The sequence below is a fragment of the Terrapene carolina genome, unplaced genomic scaffold, assembly GCF_002925995.2.
Source record: "Terrapene carolina triunguis isolate 2854851 unplaced genomic scaffold, T_m_triunguis-2.0 Scaffold33911, whole genome shotgun sequence".
NCBI classification, from domain to species: domain Eukaryota; kingdom Metazoa; phylum Chordata; order Testudines; family Emydidae; genus Terrapene; species Terrapene triunguis.
In genome coordinates this window covers 13,721,068-13,735,250 of record NW_020698262.1, presented here as the reverse complement: position 1 = coordinate 13,735,250, position 14,183 = coordinate 13,721,068, and the positions used below count along the sequence as shown (strand labels likewise).

The window sequence follows — 14,183 nt, the reverse complement described above, 5'->3', positions numbered from 1 at the left end:
TCTCCGTCAGCCCTCCCCCCACTCCCGAGCTCTTCGTCACGCCGGCCACACGTGCTGCGGCCTGCGCTCGAGTCCCGTCAGCTCCCCAGCTCCGTGCCGTGCAGCCCGCCCAGCGGGATGCCTACCTCCTTCCACCCAGAGCAGCGTAGCCATGTGCCCACAGGCTGCCGAGGGCTCCCCTTGGGCGTCAGGTTCTGGTTCAAAATGGCCCAGCCAACCTCTCTGCTCCTCTTCCAGCTCCCAGTCACCTCCTCTCTGCCCCTCCACCACTGATGGAAGAGCCTTCTCCTTTGTCGCTCTTGCCATGTGGAATGGCCTCGCGGGATCTCTGCCACGGGAATATCCAACCTCATTGCTTCTTCGTGGGCCCCTCTGCTGCAGGGCACTCTGGGGGGACCGGCTGCATGACCAGGGCCTGACCCAGGTGTGTGCCACAGACAATCCCTTCCCCACACCCAGGAATGGGATCAGCAGTGCCTGTGTTTGGGGCGGGAGGGGTGTCTGTCTTTCAGTGAGGTTAGCACTGCCAGTCCTGGAGCCGGATAGCCCCCTACATCGCCCCCTCCAATGTGAGTGTGCTTCCCACGGCCAGGCCGACCTAACATTCCTGCCCACAGCCCCTCCACGCCCTGCAGCAGAACCTGGGACCTGCGCTCTCCGCGGGCCGGCTGGCCTGCGCTGCGGGTGCATTAGCACTGCTCTCAGGCAGTGCCCGCTGTGGCAGGCTTGGCCCCGCCCCAGGAGCTCACTATAAAGACAAGGGCAGCTGCAGCCAGCTCCTATGATGCCAATAGGCTGCATCCCTGGTGGGCAAAGCCTGGGCATAACCCTGCTCCGGTGGCCACAGCTCCCCGCCCCGGCGCTGTGCTCGGTGGGGCTGGTTCTAGCCCCACGGCCCCATCTAGCGTTAGAACCAAGAGTTCCCCCTTGGTGCCTGGTGGGCTGTCACCACGGCAGGCTGAGGGTCTCGAGCTGGGACCTTGGCCAAGGCTGGGTGGGGAAGGGGCTGCAGCGTGCTTGGGTTTCCCCTGTGGTGGGTGCATTTACCCCCTACCTGCAACCACCCCCATTGCACGGAGGGTTTGGGGCACTGTGCCTTGCAGTCAGCGGAGCCATGCTGTGCCCATGGGCCGCGGGGGTGGCAGCAGCTAGCGAGGCCTCTGGGGAGGCCAGGAATGGAGGCTGAGGGAAGGCACTGGTGCCCTGGGGAGACCCTGGCCTGCTGGGCACCACTAGTGTGGCCAGTGGCTTCCTGCCCTCCCACTGGCCCAGCCAAGTTCTGGGGTGGGACGGGGCAGATGGGTAGGCAGAGGCCTCCAGGCCTGGGGGTGCCTTGGGGAGGGCGGCTCTGGGTGGGACAGGGGTGTGGGAAGAAGCCCCAGGGCTGGGGGTGCCCTGGGCGTGGGGGGCCCTGCCCAGGGGGCAGGTGGGCGGGTGCCCGGGGTGCTCCAGGCAGGGGTCCCTATGCGGGGTCTCTGGCCAGGCCCAGCCCCCCTCTCTGGGCTCCGCAGGGGTCACACGCGGAACCAGGCCTCCCTGCAGCCCCCCACCCACAGCCAGTGCTGAGCCCGGGGGCCCCCGGCGAGACAGGCCGCCTGGGCAGGCAGGGAGGGGGTTAACCCGCCAGTGGGCGGGGCGCCGGGCAGCCCCGCCTCTCGGCACGTGACCTCCACTGGCCACGGGGCGGAACTAGAGGAAACCGGAAGTTGTTGCCCGGCGGAGGAACGGAAAGACCCTGGGCCGGCAGGTGAGTGGTGCCGGGGGCCTCCGCCTCTCAGCCCCCCCTTCCCCCACGGAGGGGCGTGGCCTCCGCCCCCTTACCCCACGGAGGGGCGTGGCCTCTGCCTCTCAGCCCCCCCTTACCCTAAGGATGGGGGAGGGGTCTCTGTGTCTCCTCCCCCTTTACCCCATAGGCTTTGAGAGGGGTCTCCATCTCTGCCCCTCCCCCCTTCGCCCCCTATACCGGGGGGGGGGGGGGGCGGGGTATGTCTGTGTATCAAAGGTGGCTTTGGGGACTGTCCTGGAGGGAGAGGCCAAGGGTTGGCCCCACCCCTCCCAGCCCCCTCCCCAGGCCGGGCACTGGCTGCTGAGAAGTGGGGCAGAAGACCCCCTCCAGAGCCTGAGTGAGCCGCTAAGGGGGAGGGAAGCTGTCCTGACTCTCGATGGTGGAGTTGGAGCAGGGCAGGGCAGAGCTGCCCCTGGTTGGGTTGCACAGGACACTCTGGTGGCCCTGGGTGGGTGCTGCCATTCCTGGGCTCTTAGCCGCTCACCCCTGCCCTCTCCGCGGCTCTAGGATGGGCTCCAGCTCCCTGGTGCAGCAGGAGTACCGCAAATGTCTGGAGAGGGATTTCCGAAGGGGCCACTCTGGAGTCTGCACTGACCTGGCCCTGAGGAAGTTGCTGCGGCAGCACCTGCTGGCGGATCCGGAGCTGCACTACGCCCTGAGGAACGACGTCTTTGCCGTGCTCGCCAGCAGCCTTCGGGGATGGGAGGCCCTGCCCTTGGCACTCAGGGGGCTGGCCAGGGCCTTTGAGGTCCTTGAGCTGGCAGCTGTCAATCTGCACCTCCTCCCTTGGCGCAAGGAGTTCAGCACAATCAAGGTGAGCATTGGTGTGTGGTCATGGTGCCGCCTGGCTGCACCGGTGTCTCTCCTGGGCGTGCTGGAGAGAGACAGGGAGCTGCTGAAACAGGGTGCGGGGCCATGCCGAGCACATCACTGAAGAGAGAGAGGGTCACTCCAGGGACTTCAGCACAGATTCCCTGGGGTGCAAATTCCCCAGGGGGCTAGAATATTGGGGCCAGTCCCTCGTGTAGCTGATGATTACACTCGTGCCCAGACAGATCTGGGATTTGTTAGAGACCCACCCCCGATCTAACCCCAGGACGGGGAGTCAGGAATGATCCCTCCGGCAGCAGCATAGGTGTGTGTTGGGCCTTTAGACAAAGGGATCCCACCACGATGGAAACCCCGCCTGTGCCTGTATGGCCCCGAGTGGCTGGAACACCCAGGGGCAGAGGTACTTCGTCCCTGGGCGGCGTCACTGATTGTGTGGCCATCACACAGTCTCGGGTTCAAGGATCTTAGCAACGTGATTGGGACAGTCACAGAAATAGGCTGGGGGCTCAGGGCTGTGTAGGACCTGGGACCAGCTAGTCCCTTGATGCAGTGGGCCGTGTCTCCAAAGGAACCCCAGTGCAACGGGGCAGGTCCCTGAGGCACCCGCAGCTGATGTTAGGAAGGTGAGGAGGGGCACTTCCCCGGTCTGACTCCACTGCCTTCCTGGGAGTTGAATTTCCTACCCTGCCTGGCAGGCCTGGGAGCTGTGGCATCCTCTGGTGGCTGTGCTGCCTGGAGCGCCCTCCCCACTAGGGCAGTCTGGAGGCTGTGGTGGCGGTGTCTCTGCTTTGGGCTGCTGGGCAGGGGCTGAGAATTCAAGCTGCTCTCAGGTTGCTGTGGGCTTGGTGGTGCTGACTGCTCGTTGGGTCAGTGTTTGTGGGGCGGAGGCGGGGTGGTGAGGTCACCGGGTTAGACTGGCTGGGAGAGGGTCAGCTGCGTGCTCAGCAAATAACGCGGTGCTGCTGTTGCAGATGTTCTCGGGGGTGTACGTGCACTCCCTGCAGGCGGCGCTGTCAGACAGTGACATCGCCAAGAGCTTCCACAGGATGGGATATGTGAAGAGAGACGACCATCACCTCGTGGTGTCCCGGCCACCCCCGGGAGCTGAGCTCGTCCAAGCCGCCTGTGGCTTCTTTGCAGCGAGGGTGGAGTGTGAGATCCTGGGGGAGATCCTGTGGCAGCTGGAGCCATGCCAAGTGTCTGCTGAAGACCTGCTGCGGGTGCGGAGGGGCACCAGGGACCTGGACGGCTGTGTGGAGAAGCTGCGGAGACTTGCAAGGTGGCCGAAAGGCAGAGAGCCCAGAGCCAAGGTGGCTCCTGGCTGTGCTGAAAGCATTGATCTCTATGGGGAGGAGCTGAAAAGCCCAGAGGCTGCGACCCTGTACAGTGACCCCATGGGAGCCAGGCTGCAATCATCCCTATGGGGTTTGTCCTCCCAGGAGCTACACAGGCCCCCCAACCTGTGGGGTGAGGCTGTTGGAGGACCTGGTCCTGAGGATCTCGGGGGAAATGAGGGAAGGATCTGGGACAACCAGAGGGCTAATGAGTCTGGCCAGGAGCAGCCTTATAGAAATGGGCCCGACTCAGAGGCTGCCGCCTTCTCTTTTATCTCCTTAAGAGGGGCGCTTAGCAGGATCAGTGACTCGGTCTCTCCTGAGAACATGGGGAGCACAAACCCTTCTCTGAGCTCCCCCTCTGACACTGCAGTGCTCGAGTCACACGAGGCAGCCAGCTGCCTAATGCCCCGCTCTGCTGGCAAGGTTATGCCCTCGGAGTGCAGAGCTGCCAGCTTCTCGCCCAAGCCTGCAGAGAGACCACGGGAGCTGCCGCCTGCTGCCCCATGGCTAGAGAGCAGCGAACGGGAAGTGCTGGAGTTACCGTGCTACCAGCTGCATTCATGCCTGGTCCGAGGTGCTCTCCCCTCCTACTGCTGTGCCACATGCTGCCTGCTCCACGCCAGCTGCTGTGATGCCATGCAGACCTGCAGGAGTAGCCACTGCATGCAGGAGCTGCAGAGCGAGGAGCGGAAGCGCCTGTGGTTACAGAGGACCGAGGTGGACATGCTGCTGAACGAAGGCTCTGGGGCTCGGCCCTAGCTACAGGACGAGCTGCCTCCCCAGTGCCTGCAAATGCTGTGGGATGTGTCAACCAAATCCTACCTCCGGGGGAAGCATCAGGACTTGCCGGATGCCACCCGGTTCTGTTCTAGGGGAAGCCTCTGGTGGCGGAGCTGATTTCCTCCCCCCACCCCGCTACAGCGGTGCTCTGTAGAGACTCGGCCCAGATCCTCCCCTGCTGTAGCTGCCCTACATTCAACACTACTACTCTTCCCTCCCACCTCCTCTGAGCCAGTTCCAGGGATTGGCCTCCGCTGTGGCTCTGGCATGATCTCCTGGCCCTGCTTAGTCACAGCTCTAGCTTCCCTCTGCCAGAGGAGCTGGGGCCTCTTAGCTCACAGGCTTCTCAGGACAGCCTGAAATATTGGACCTAGGTAAGGACAAGGAGAAACGAGAGACTTGCTCTTTTTCAAGCGATTCCCTTGAGTTGGTGGAAGGATGCTGCTCTGTGGCATGGCCCATGTGGACAGCTCTGCCCCTGCTCCAGGAGAGGAGCACAGATTAACTGTCCACCAAAGGCCAGCCATGAGAGGAGAGATGATCTCGTGCTGTTTCCCAGCTCATGCTGGTCCTACCCATTGCTGCTCAGGCTGACTGGCCTTAAGGTTCTGGGTGGGACAAAAGGTGCCCAGGGGAAGAAGTGTCTGGGTTTCTGGCAGTGGGCGTTTGAGCTAGAGCAGCTTTTGCCCCAGACTGACGGGTCAGAAGGAAATGACAAACGCTTTGAGCATCTGCCCTTTATTGGGTGATGTGTCTCCTGCACCCTGCCTGCCTCAGCTGCTCTGGGCGAGTTCACAGCCTTCAGGGAGTTAGCAAGCTAGGCTCTTGCCCTGCAGTATTCCCTAGTACCAAATCCCTGTCCTCATGAGGGCTGTGGCACTTTGGGTTCTCCAGACTCAATGGTTGCTGGAGCTTTGGAGGAAGGGTTACACTGTTAGTCCCATGGGCCGCAGTGCATTAGGAGTTCCCTTGTCCTATGGCTGATGTTCCAGCTCCTTGGTCAGCAGAGCCTTAGGGATTCAGTTACCATCTCCCCAGGGCTCAGCTCTGATGTCTCAGGACTCTATTCCTCCGCCTAGGTCACTGCTTGCACCTTTCCTGGGAAGGTGGTGAGTGCTTTGGGGCAGAGCAAAGCTTCTCCCTCCCGTATCAAGGGTTAAGTGGAGTGGGCACTGGCTCCTGGAAATGACAGCCTATCCCCTCCCCATGTGCACACCCAGCTGGAAACTCAAAGGCAGCAGAATGCTGGACCCAGGAAAGCCAAAAAGGGAGCTGCCTGGTGCTGTTGCCTGGGGGGGGCATGTCCCCCTCTTGCTATGCTGTTTAGAGCAGCACTGCCAGGGCTCCCGGCTCAAACTCAGGGAGGGGAAGCTGAGAACACTGCGGGTGGCCCCCAGTTTCAGTGTGAGGTGGCTGGAATCAGTGCCAGCAGCCAGGCACTAAACAGCCACCCTGAAAACCAACCCCAGGTCAAATCCAGTGGTGATGAGTGCTGTACCTTCCAGGGCACGGGGAGAGTGTGCAATAGGATGGCACCCCTACCTTGCAGCTGGCCCACTGTCAGTCTGCACTGGCCAAGTACCCCAGCCCCTCTGGCTGGGTAAGGCCCCCTTCCCAACTCAGCTCTTGCTGGTAACCCTCACCTCACCACAAAGAAAGAACGTTGTCTATCACCTCCACAGTTACCTAATAAAGTGTTTTTCTTGCTAGCCTGGTATTCTGGCTCCTGGGCAGGGTGTGGGAGCAGGAACAGTATGAACTCATCCTATGCCACATAAATTCCACCTGCCCATTACCAGTGGCTCTTGCTTCAGACTTTCATGTCCTTAACTCGCTAATGTTGGTGGCTCATTAACAGAGGGTGATCTTGTTAAGAAGCTCCAGGCGATGACGGGTAGAGGGGAAGCTGTGGCTACCCAAGCTGCTGAGGGTGCAGTGTGTCACAGCAGAATGAGTCAGAAGCCTTGAGATCTCAGCACAAGACAAGCAGGATTGGCTCAGGCCCCTGCTGAGGTGGCACAGCTACTGGAGGAAGTGATGTCGCTGCTGCAGTACACTGGCTGAGCACTGGGAGAGCACCAAGCAGTGCCCCTCACCTGCAGCTGGGCTGGGCATGTTTGTCACTGTGGCCCCAGGGTGCTCGGTGTGGAGGGGGGAAGAGTTCTGAGCTAGGTCGCTACATTGTGCTTCCAGGACTCTGCGCTCCCCGTCCTGTGCAGGGATAGCTGTGACACCCAGAAAGAGATCTGGCTGAGACACGCTACACACAGCAGACATTCCTCGCTGGTGCTGGCCCGGCTGCCTGGGGTAAACAAGCTAACTGGCCAGGAGAGCAGCTCTGCAGGACTATCCGTTACAGCTGACACTAACACGACATTTTATTGAGGGCAGGATCACATGAACCACAATGAGGAACAAAGAACCAAGGGACTTTTCGATCAACAGTGAGCTGGGCTAGGCCTGCAGTGCAGCTTGTAACAAACCCAGCAGCCATTCAGGGTCGGCCGGCACCTCTTGCCCCTGGCTGCCCACCTAGGGTTCAAGGCTCCTTTCAGCCCATAGGAATGTGTTCACACACTGGCCTTTCCCTGGAGCTTCTGCCAGCTAGAAGGATCCAACCCCAGGGGCTGGTGATGGGCCAGCCGCCATGAAGGATGCGACTGGCACTGGGTGGAGAGGGACGCAGGATAGATACTAAGTTTGCTCTGACTGCTCTCTTGGTGCAAAGATGATAGAACAATCCACAGCCCTCGAGCGTGTCTCCAGCAGCTGCATTTGAGTGGAAGTTCGGGGTACTGTCGTCCTAGCACGCACTGGACCACCCAGCAAGAGGCACCCTGAGAACATCGACAGGTCAAGAGGAGCTTGTGCTGCGTCTGCCTTGGGTCCTATAGCAGCTAGTTACGAATCCTTCAGCTCCCAGCGCCTTCTCATCCTCTGTTTTGGATGTTCCCTCCATCCGCATCTTTGTCCAAAGCTTAAGCAGAAGAACACACGTTGAGGAGAGGGAGTGAGTAATCACAGACTGGCTGAGGCTGTTGCCATTGTGGAGAACACCAGCTTCTGGGGAGTAGGGTGGGAACTTAGGGTCCTCCAAAGCATGGCCTGAGCCCTGTGGGGCATGGGAGAGGCAGCAGAGCTGGGCCCCGGGCTGGGAGTGCTGCAGATCGCATGCTCACTCGGGCAGCGAAGAGCACCCCCAACGCCTGGCGACACGTGCAGCCTTTGGGCATGAGAGTCTGCACATAAAAACAAACTAAACTTCCCAGGGACTGAAGAGGCCAATAGGACGGAGCGGGCGCCTTCCAGGGCGAGAGCAGTACATTGGCTGGGAGGTCTGTTCCCCCACTCACAGATGGGGCTGTGCCTCTCCCAGACAGGCCAGTACACCAAGGCTCCTCTCCTGGCAAGTAACTGGGGAAACGGGCTCCTAGTCTGCACTCCCAACAGGAGCTAGGCTCCAGTCTTTTGCAAGCAGTTTAACCTGAGAATCCTGGGGCAGAAAGTGAAGTGGGACAGCCCGTTAGTGCTGTGGCCTCCAGTCACCTGTGGTTCTGTCCAGTCCTCATCACAACCCCTTGCCAGCTGTGAAAGTCTCAAGCCAGGAAAGGCCCAAGGGCTGGAATAGCAGGTAGTGCTGTTTGGGAGGAGCATCAGCACGGCAGCGTGGGAGGCTGCAGGTCAGGGCTGGGGCAGGGGCTTCTGCCCTGCACTTTCTAAGCACTCAGTTCATCCTGAATTGAGAGGCGTATCCTCCCCTGTCATGTTACTGAAGGGCTGGGTCACTGCTGGTCCGATTCCAGGGGAGAGAGAAGATAATTCTTACCTGGCAGAACGTGCAGCCTCAGGGCTTGCCGCGCTTGCCCTGGCTCTCTGCCCCGGCGCTGGCGGGAGCAGCTCGCTTGTTGCGGTGGTGGGGGAAGGTGGGCATGAGCTCCGGTTCACAGGCTGGGGAGAAGGGGAGAGGAAATGAGTCTCAGGAAGGGCTCAGAGTCCCGTAGGCTCCAATGGTGCAGAGGAGTCACTTACGCAAGGGCTTTTCTTTGAAGTAGGAGCTCTCCAGGCAGTCTCCCGCTGTCGCCCTGGGGAGGCAAATGCAGGTTACAAAAAAGTCCATTGTCCCCACAAACACTCCCTCTTCTTCTTCTTCTTCTTCTTCTTCAGGAAACCTCTGTAGACGTGAGACCTTCCTTGTGCCCAAGCAGCTCAGCGAAGCTGTGACCATGCCCCTGCTTTCACTTCCTGTCCAGAGGGCAATGCGCAGTACATCCCACGCTGGGCTCCTTCTGCATAATCCCTGAGGCCCTGCCTGCCCAACGGCATCTGGCCGGGGAGCAGTACAACCTGGTCCTATAACGGTCAGACACCCCCACAGTCTTGGGGTAAAGAGGGCAGCAATGCCTGGGGGATCAGCCCCGGGAGCAAGGCAGCACTGCAGGAACTGGCACCGCTGGCCCTGCTGGTTTGCCTTGATCTGCTCTAGCCTCAGGGGAGGAGCTGATTACAATGTAAATGAGCCCCCAGCTCGGCCCCAGTGCTTCCTGGGAGCTGACAGCTCCCCCACGCACTGCAGCTGTTTACAGCGGAGGGGAACAGCCCTGCCTGGCGGGAGGGTGGCAGGAGCCACCCCCACCCCATACACTGAGGAGCCCGGGCCCCACATCACTCTGGCAGGTCCATGGCCTGCGCTGGGCTGCAGATGGCTCTTTACCTCTTCTTGGGGTCATACATGAAGAGGAAGTTGAGCAGGCGAAGCCCAGCCTCCGACAGCCATGGGAACTTGTGCTTGAGGTTGTTGTAGGGCTGCTTCCGCAGGGTGTACTGGCTCACTAGGGGCAGCTTGGAAAAGCCCTGGGGGGAAAGGGAGACATGCGAGGGTCAGGGAAGAGTGTGGCAGGGTGGGGGATGCAGAGCGAGCACTTACTGGCCAGATGTTTTCATTGGGTGTCCCCAGCAGCTGCACGATGAGGTCAATCTGGTGGATCTCTGAGCTGCCTGGGAGTAACGGCTTGTGGGCCAGCAATTCCGCGAGGATACATCCCACTGCCCTAGGGAGGGAATAGGCCTCCTGGGTTAGTGGGAAGCAGGCGCACGAATCCCTTGCATCAGACTCCTCCTCCTTTGCCCCCAACAGCAGCTCCCTCCTGTTGCTGTAGACCCACCTTGGCCCTGGTTCAGTACGAGATCTTTATACAGATGTGAACACTGCTTCCTGAAGTACCGAGCTGTTGCCCTGACCCCGTCAGTCCCCTGGCTGTCCCCCAGCTAGTTCTGCAAATTCATAACTGCAAATTCCTGGCCAGAGCATTACTCTCCAATACGAGAGCCCCTTACCACATATCTATGCCCGTGGTCTGGGTCGTCGTTCCCAGCAGCAGCTCTGGGGCCCGGTACCTGTACAATGTAATGAATGCAGGAATTACGAATCGGTGGAGCTCCCAGATGCTTCCCATTGTCTCATTCACCCAGATTGACTGCAGGGCTGACCCACGGCCTCTGAGGGGGTCCACGATAAGGTGACTCACTCAGGACTAAGCAGAGCCTACTCACCAGAGGGTGACGACTTTAGGGGTCATTGGTTTTAGTGGCACTCCGTGAGCACGAGCCAGCCCAAAATCCGCTGCAAGAGAGGGCAGATTCAAGGTCAAAAATCAGGCCAGCTACTGCCCTTGCCTCTGTATTACAAAATGAGAAAGCTGGAAGCACCTCTGGAGCTGCATTAGCAAAGGTGACGGGAGCTCACCTATCTTCACGCAGCCTTTATCGGTCATGAGCAGATTAGACACCTTCAGATCCCTGCCATCAGAAAGAAGCCAGTTACTGATGGCTGTGTTAGAGGCAATGCTTCACGTGGGGCCACTCCATGCTGCCCAAAGTACCTGCTGCTCCAAGAGGGCCTCCCTCTGTCCCACTGAGAGCCAAGGAAACAGCCCAAGTGGCACAGCTGGCTCCCAATGTCCAGTCCATTACCCAGTGCCCCTCCCATACAATCCTTTTACCCACAGTGCCTTTCACTCTGCCCCTTACCTATGGATGATGAAGTTCTCATGAAGATACTGAAGGCCCTTGAGTACTTGTAAGATGATACACTTCACCTGCGCATGGTGGGAGACGGGATTAGCAAGACAGCATCACATTAGTACTTAACATGTATCTGCAAAGGTTCCTACCCTGCCCTCCCTCATCACTCCAGTATCTCAGTGCCTTCCAGTTGAGCATTAAGCAATCTGACTAACAGCTGCTGACAGCTTATGCCCTGGTTCATTTTATGCAGAAGCTCAAGGTCAATGCAAAGCCGTGCGCCCTAGTTTGGAGCCCAAGCCCCAAAACATTGCAACAAAGGGGTGTTCTAACTGCAGCGATGCAAACAGGGTTTAATGCAGGCAGCAGGCAATGCCCCATATCACAGAGGGCCAAGGGGGTTAGATTATTCTACCCTATGCTAGACAGGACAGAGGTCGTTAAGTTATGATGAAATGAGGTCATGTGACCTGATGACTGGCAGCCAATTTACAGACTGGCATCTGTCTCCCAGTGCCCACCACCAGCTCCACCGACACTACCGATGCAGACTGCCTCAATGCTCTGGGCTGGAATCTGCATCCTGGGCTGTAGGCTGAGCAGTATATTGGTAGCCTGCCGCAATGGCTAGAGCCACAGCACCCTCTCACAGCTGGGAGTTGTAATGCACCGGCACAATCCACCTGTACCTGAGCCTCAGAAAAGGGCGTCTGCATGTTCTCGAGAAGGCTGGCGAGATCCTGTTCACAGTAACCCATCACCAGGAAAATACTGCAGGAGACACACACCACAGTCAGTCACCTCACTGCAGTTCCACTGTGCTGACCACCCCCACCACCACGGGTCATCCAACTACCATTCCTGCCAAGGGCAAGGGCAGGGAGATACTGTGACATTCCTCCCGAAGGGAGAGCAGGTGCAGAGCCAGTACTATGGGACTCAAGTATCAGAGGGGTAGCCGTGTTAGTCTGAGTCTGTAAAAAGCAACAGAGGGTCCTGACTTGCATCTGAAGAAGTGAGGTTCTTACCCACGAAAGCTTATGCTCCCTATACTTCTGTTAGTCTTAAAGGTGCCACAGGACCCTCTGTTACTATGGGACTGTTACCTCTCCAGATGGTTCCCTACGACAACCTCCTTCAACTCCACGATATTGGGGTGCCGAAGCTTCAGAAGCAGGGTGATCTCCCGCAGGCTGCTGATGGGGATTCCTGCAGAGTGGTACTTGAGTCACGCATTAGAACTCCCCCTCCAGTCCCCTGGCCTGACCGGAGGCTCTGATGTGGCTGTGCAGGGCTAAGCACATTTCTGAAGTGTTTTAAGAGATCCCTCCCCACCCCTAAAACCCCAGAGCTTCCTAGGAAGAGCAACTCCCCTTCAGCTCTCCCCTTACCATCTTTCTCCTTGTCCATCCGCACCTTCTTTAGTGCCACAATCTCATCCGTCTGGGTATCTCGAGCACGGTCTGAAACAGTAACACACACCATGTGGTCAGTACCTGGAAGACAAGCCTCACAGCAAAGCGAATGCCTGATCCACCACTGACACCGGTCACCAAGTGAACCATTAACCATCACCTCTCAACACTGGCGGGGGAAAGGAGGGGTAACAGTGAACCCCCCTCCAACTGATGTGCTTATCACTGGGGAACAGACAAGATAGGCTTCAGCCTGTGCTGGGGCTGCCCTTACACCTAGGGACCTGTGCCACTGAGTATTTTCCAGTGTCCTGGGGCATGAGGTATTGCTGTCAGCACCCCCCACCACAGGAAGCAAACCGGCTCCCGCTGCTGAAGCCTGCAGCAGATACAACACTTACACACGATGCCATAGGTCCCTTCCCCAATTCGATTCAGCTTCTCAAACTCCTTCACGCTCCGGCACCTTCCCAGCTGAAAGCAGAGAGCCATATCACAGAGCAGCCAGCCCCCTCCCCAGAGCTGTCTTGGGGGCAGTGTTCAATGATTAGGGCTTATGATTTTCATTGTGAAGTTAGTTTTATCTGGAGCCCTCCAGAAGCTGGAATATGTCATTGCTGCTAGCCAGATACACAGCTGTATCCCACCAGCATGAAACCACCACAAGACAGATGTTAGTTATGGTGCTTAATGCACGGCTGGAAGGCGCTCAGCTACTGGGGTGATAAGCATGATTAACAACTACAGCAGCAGTTCTCAAACTGTGGGTTGGCACCCCCTTTTAATGGGGTCACCAGGGCTGATGTTAGACTTGCTGGGGCCCGGGGCCAAAGCCCAAGCCGTGGGTGGCAGGGCTCAGCCCTGGGCTCAGGTTACAGGCCCCCCTGCCTGGGGCTTGAACAAGCTCTGGCTTCGGTCCCCCCGCCCTGGGGTGGTGTAGTAATTGTTGTCAGAGGGGGCATGGTGCTATGGAGTTTGAGAACCCCGGCACTATAGGTAGAAGAGCTATCTGACAGCATTTCAGCCTCTAGACAGCAAATGTAAGAGCTTCAGAAAGGCCCAGGGCATGATGCTAGAAGCAAAGAGTTAGCGTAAGGCTCATGGGAATATTACTGTTTGGACACTATAGCCAACGCTTCGCAGGGCAACCTGCGGTTGATTTGCTCTGTGAAATGGCGTGAGAGCAATGGCGCCCCGCGCCAGCTATCACTGGGCTGTGCCCAGCATCTGGACAGATGTGCCCAACTCTGTGTTTGCAAACACACGTGTCATTTCCACGCACGTGCAAACGTGCGAACTGAATTGTGAGCAAATGTTGGCCTGTCACTGCCATGATTTCCACAGCCTGGGGGGGTCTCCCTCTTTCACCCCACCGCACCCCGCCCCACCCATCCCTCCTTCACCCTTCCCCCACTCCGCCCCTGCCCCACCCTTCCCCCCTCCCCCACTCCGCCCTGCCCCACCCTTCCCCATTCACCCCGCCCCCACCCTTCCCCTGCCCCACCCACACTCTGCCCTGCCCCACCCTTCCCCATTCACCCTTCCCCTGCCCCACCCTTCCCCATTCACCCCGCCCCCACCCCGCCCCTGCCCCACCCTTCCCCATTCACCCCTCCCCCACTCCGCCCCTGCCCCACCCTTCCCCATTCACCCCGCCCCTCCTTCCCCCCAGGCGCCATAGGGGGGCGCTGCCTTAACCCTTTCCCGCTCGGGCTCGGCCCACCCACGCTCACCCTGTCCCCGGGGGGCACCGGGAAGAAGCCCCCGCCGCGCAGGCGCTTGAGTCGCAGCACTTCTGGCTCCTGCTCGGGGCAAGCGGCCTCCGCCATGATCCCCGTACCCGGGGGGTGGCGCCTCGCGCTTCACCACTGCGCATGTGCAGCACCCGGTGCCTTTTCACCGCGCCGGCGCAGTACGTGACTTAGCCCACCCTCCCCTCAGAGTCTCTAGCAACGGTTGCTATGCAGGGCCTGCTGGCTAAGGGCTGACGGTGGGGGGGCTGCCTGGGGGGGG

General features: G+C 59.3%; 2 protein-coding genes across 2 annotated transcripts; one reads left to right on the top strand and one right to left on the bottom strand.

Moving 5' to 3' along the window:
- Positions 1-1,708: 1,708 nt before the first annotated feature.
- Positions 1,709-6,391, top strand: LOC112103469 (spermatogenesis-associated protein 2-like protein). The gene is made up of 3 exons (XM_024195264.3): positions 1,709-1,747; positions 2,294-2,600; positions 3,589-6,391. The coding sequence occupies exons 2-3, from the start codon at positions 2,295-2,297 to the stop codon at positions 4,711-4,713; spliced, it is 1,431 nt and encodes a 476-aa protein (XP_024051032.2). The 5' UTR covers positions 1,709-1,747; position 2,294; the 3' UTR covers positions 4,714-6,391.
- Positions 6,392-7,094: 703 nt separating this feature from the next.
- Positions 7,095-13,999, bottom strand: LOC113409614 (cyclin-dependent kinase 10). Its single transcript, XM_026663742.1, has 14 exons — positions 13,904-13,999; positions 12,572-12,644; positions 12,147-12,218; positions 11,862-11,964; positions 11,445-11,526; positions 10,762-10,829; positions 10,478-10,530; positions 10,285-10,354; positions 10,069-10,128; positions 9,659-9,782; positions 9,446-9,585; positions 8,764-8,816; positions 8,561-8,682; positions 7,095-7,711 (listed from the first exon to the last, which is right to left on the bottom strand). The coding sequence occupies exons 1-13, from the start codon at positions 13,997-13,999 to the stop codon at positions 8,579-8,581; spliced, it is 1,098 nt and encodes a 365-aa protein (XP_026519527.1). The 3' UTR covers positions 7,095-7,711; positions 8,561-8,578.
- Positions 14,000-14,183: the final 184 nt, after the last annotated feature.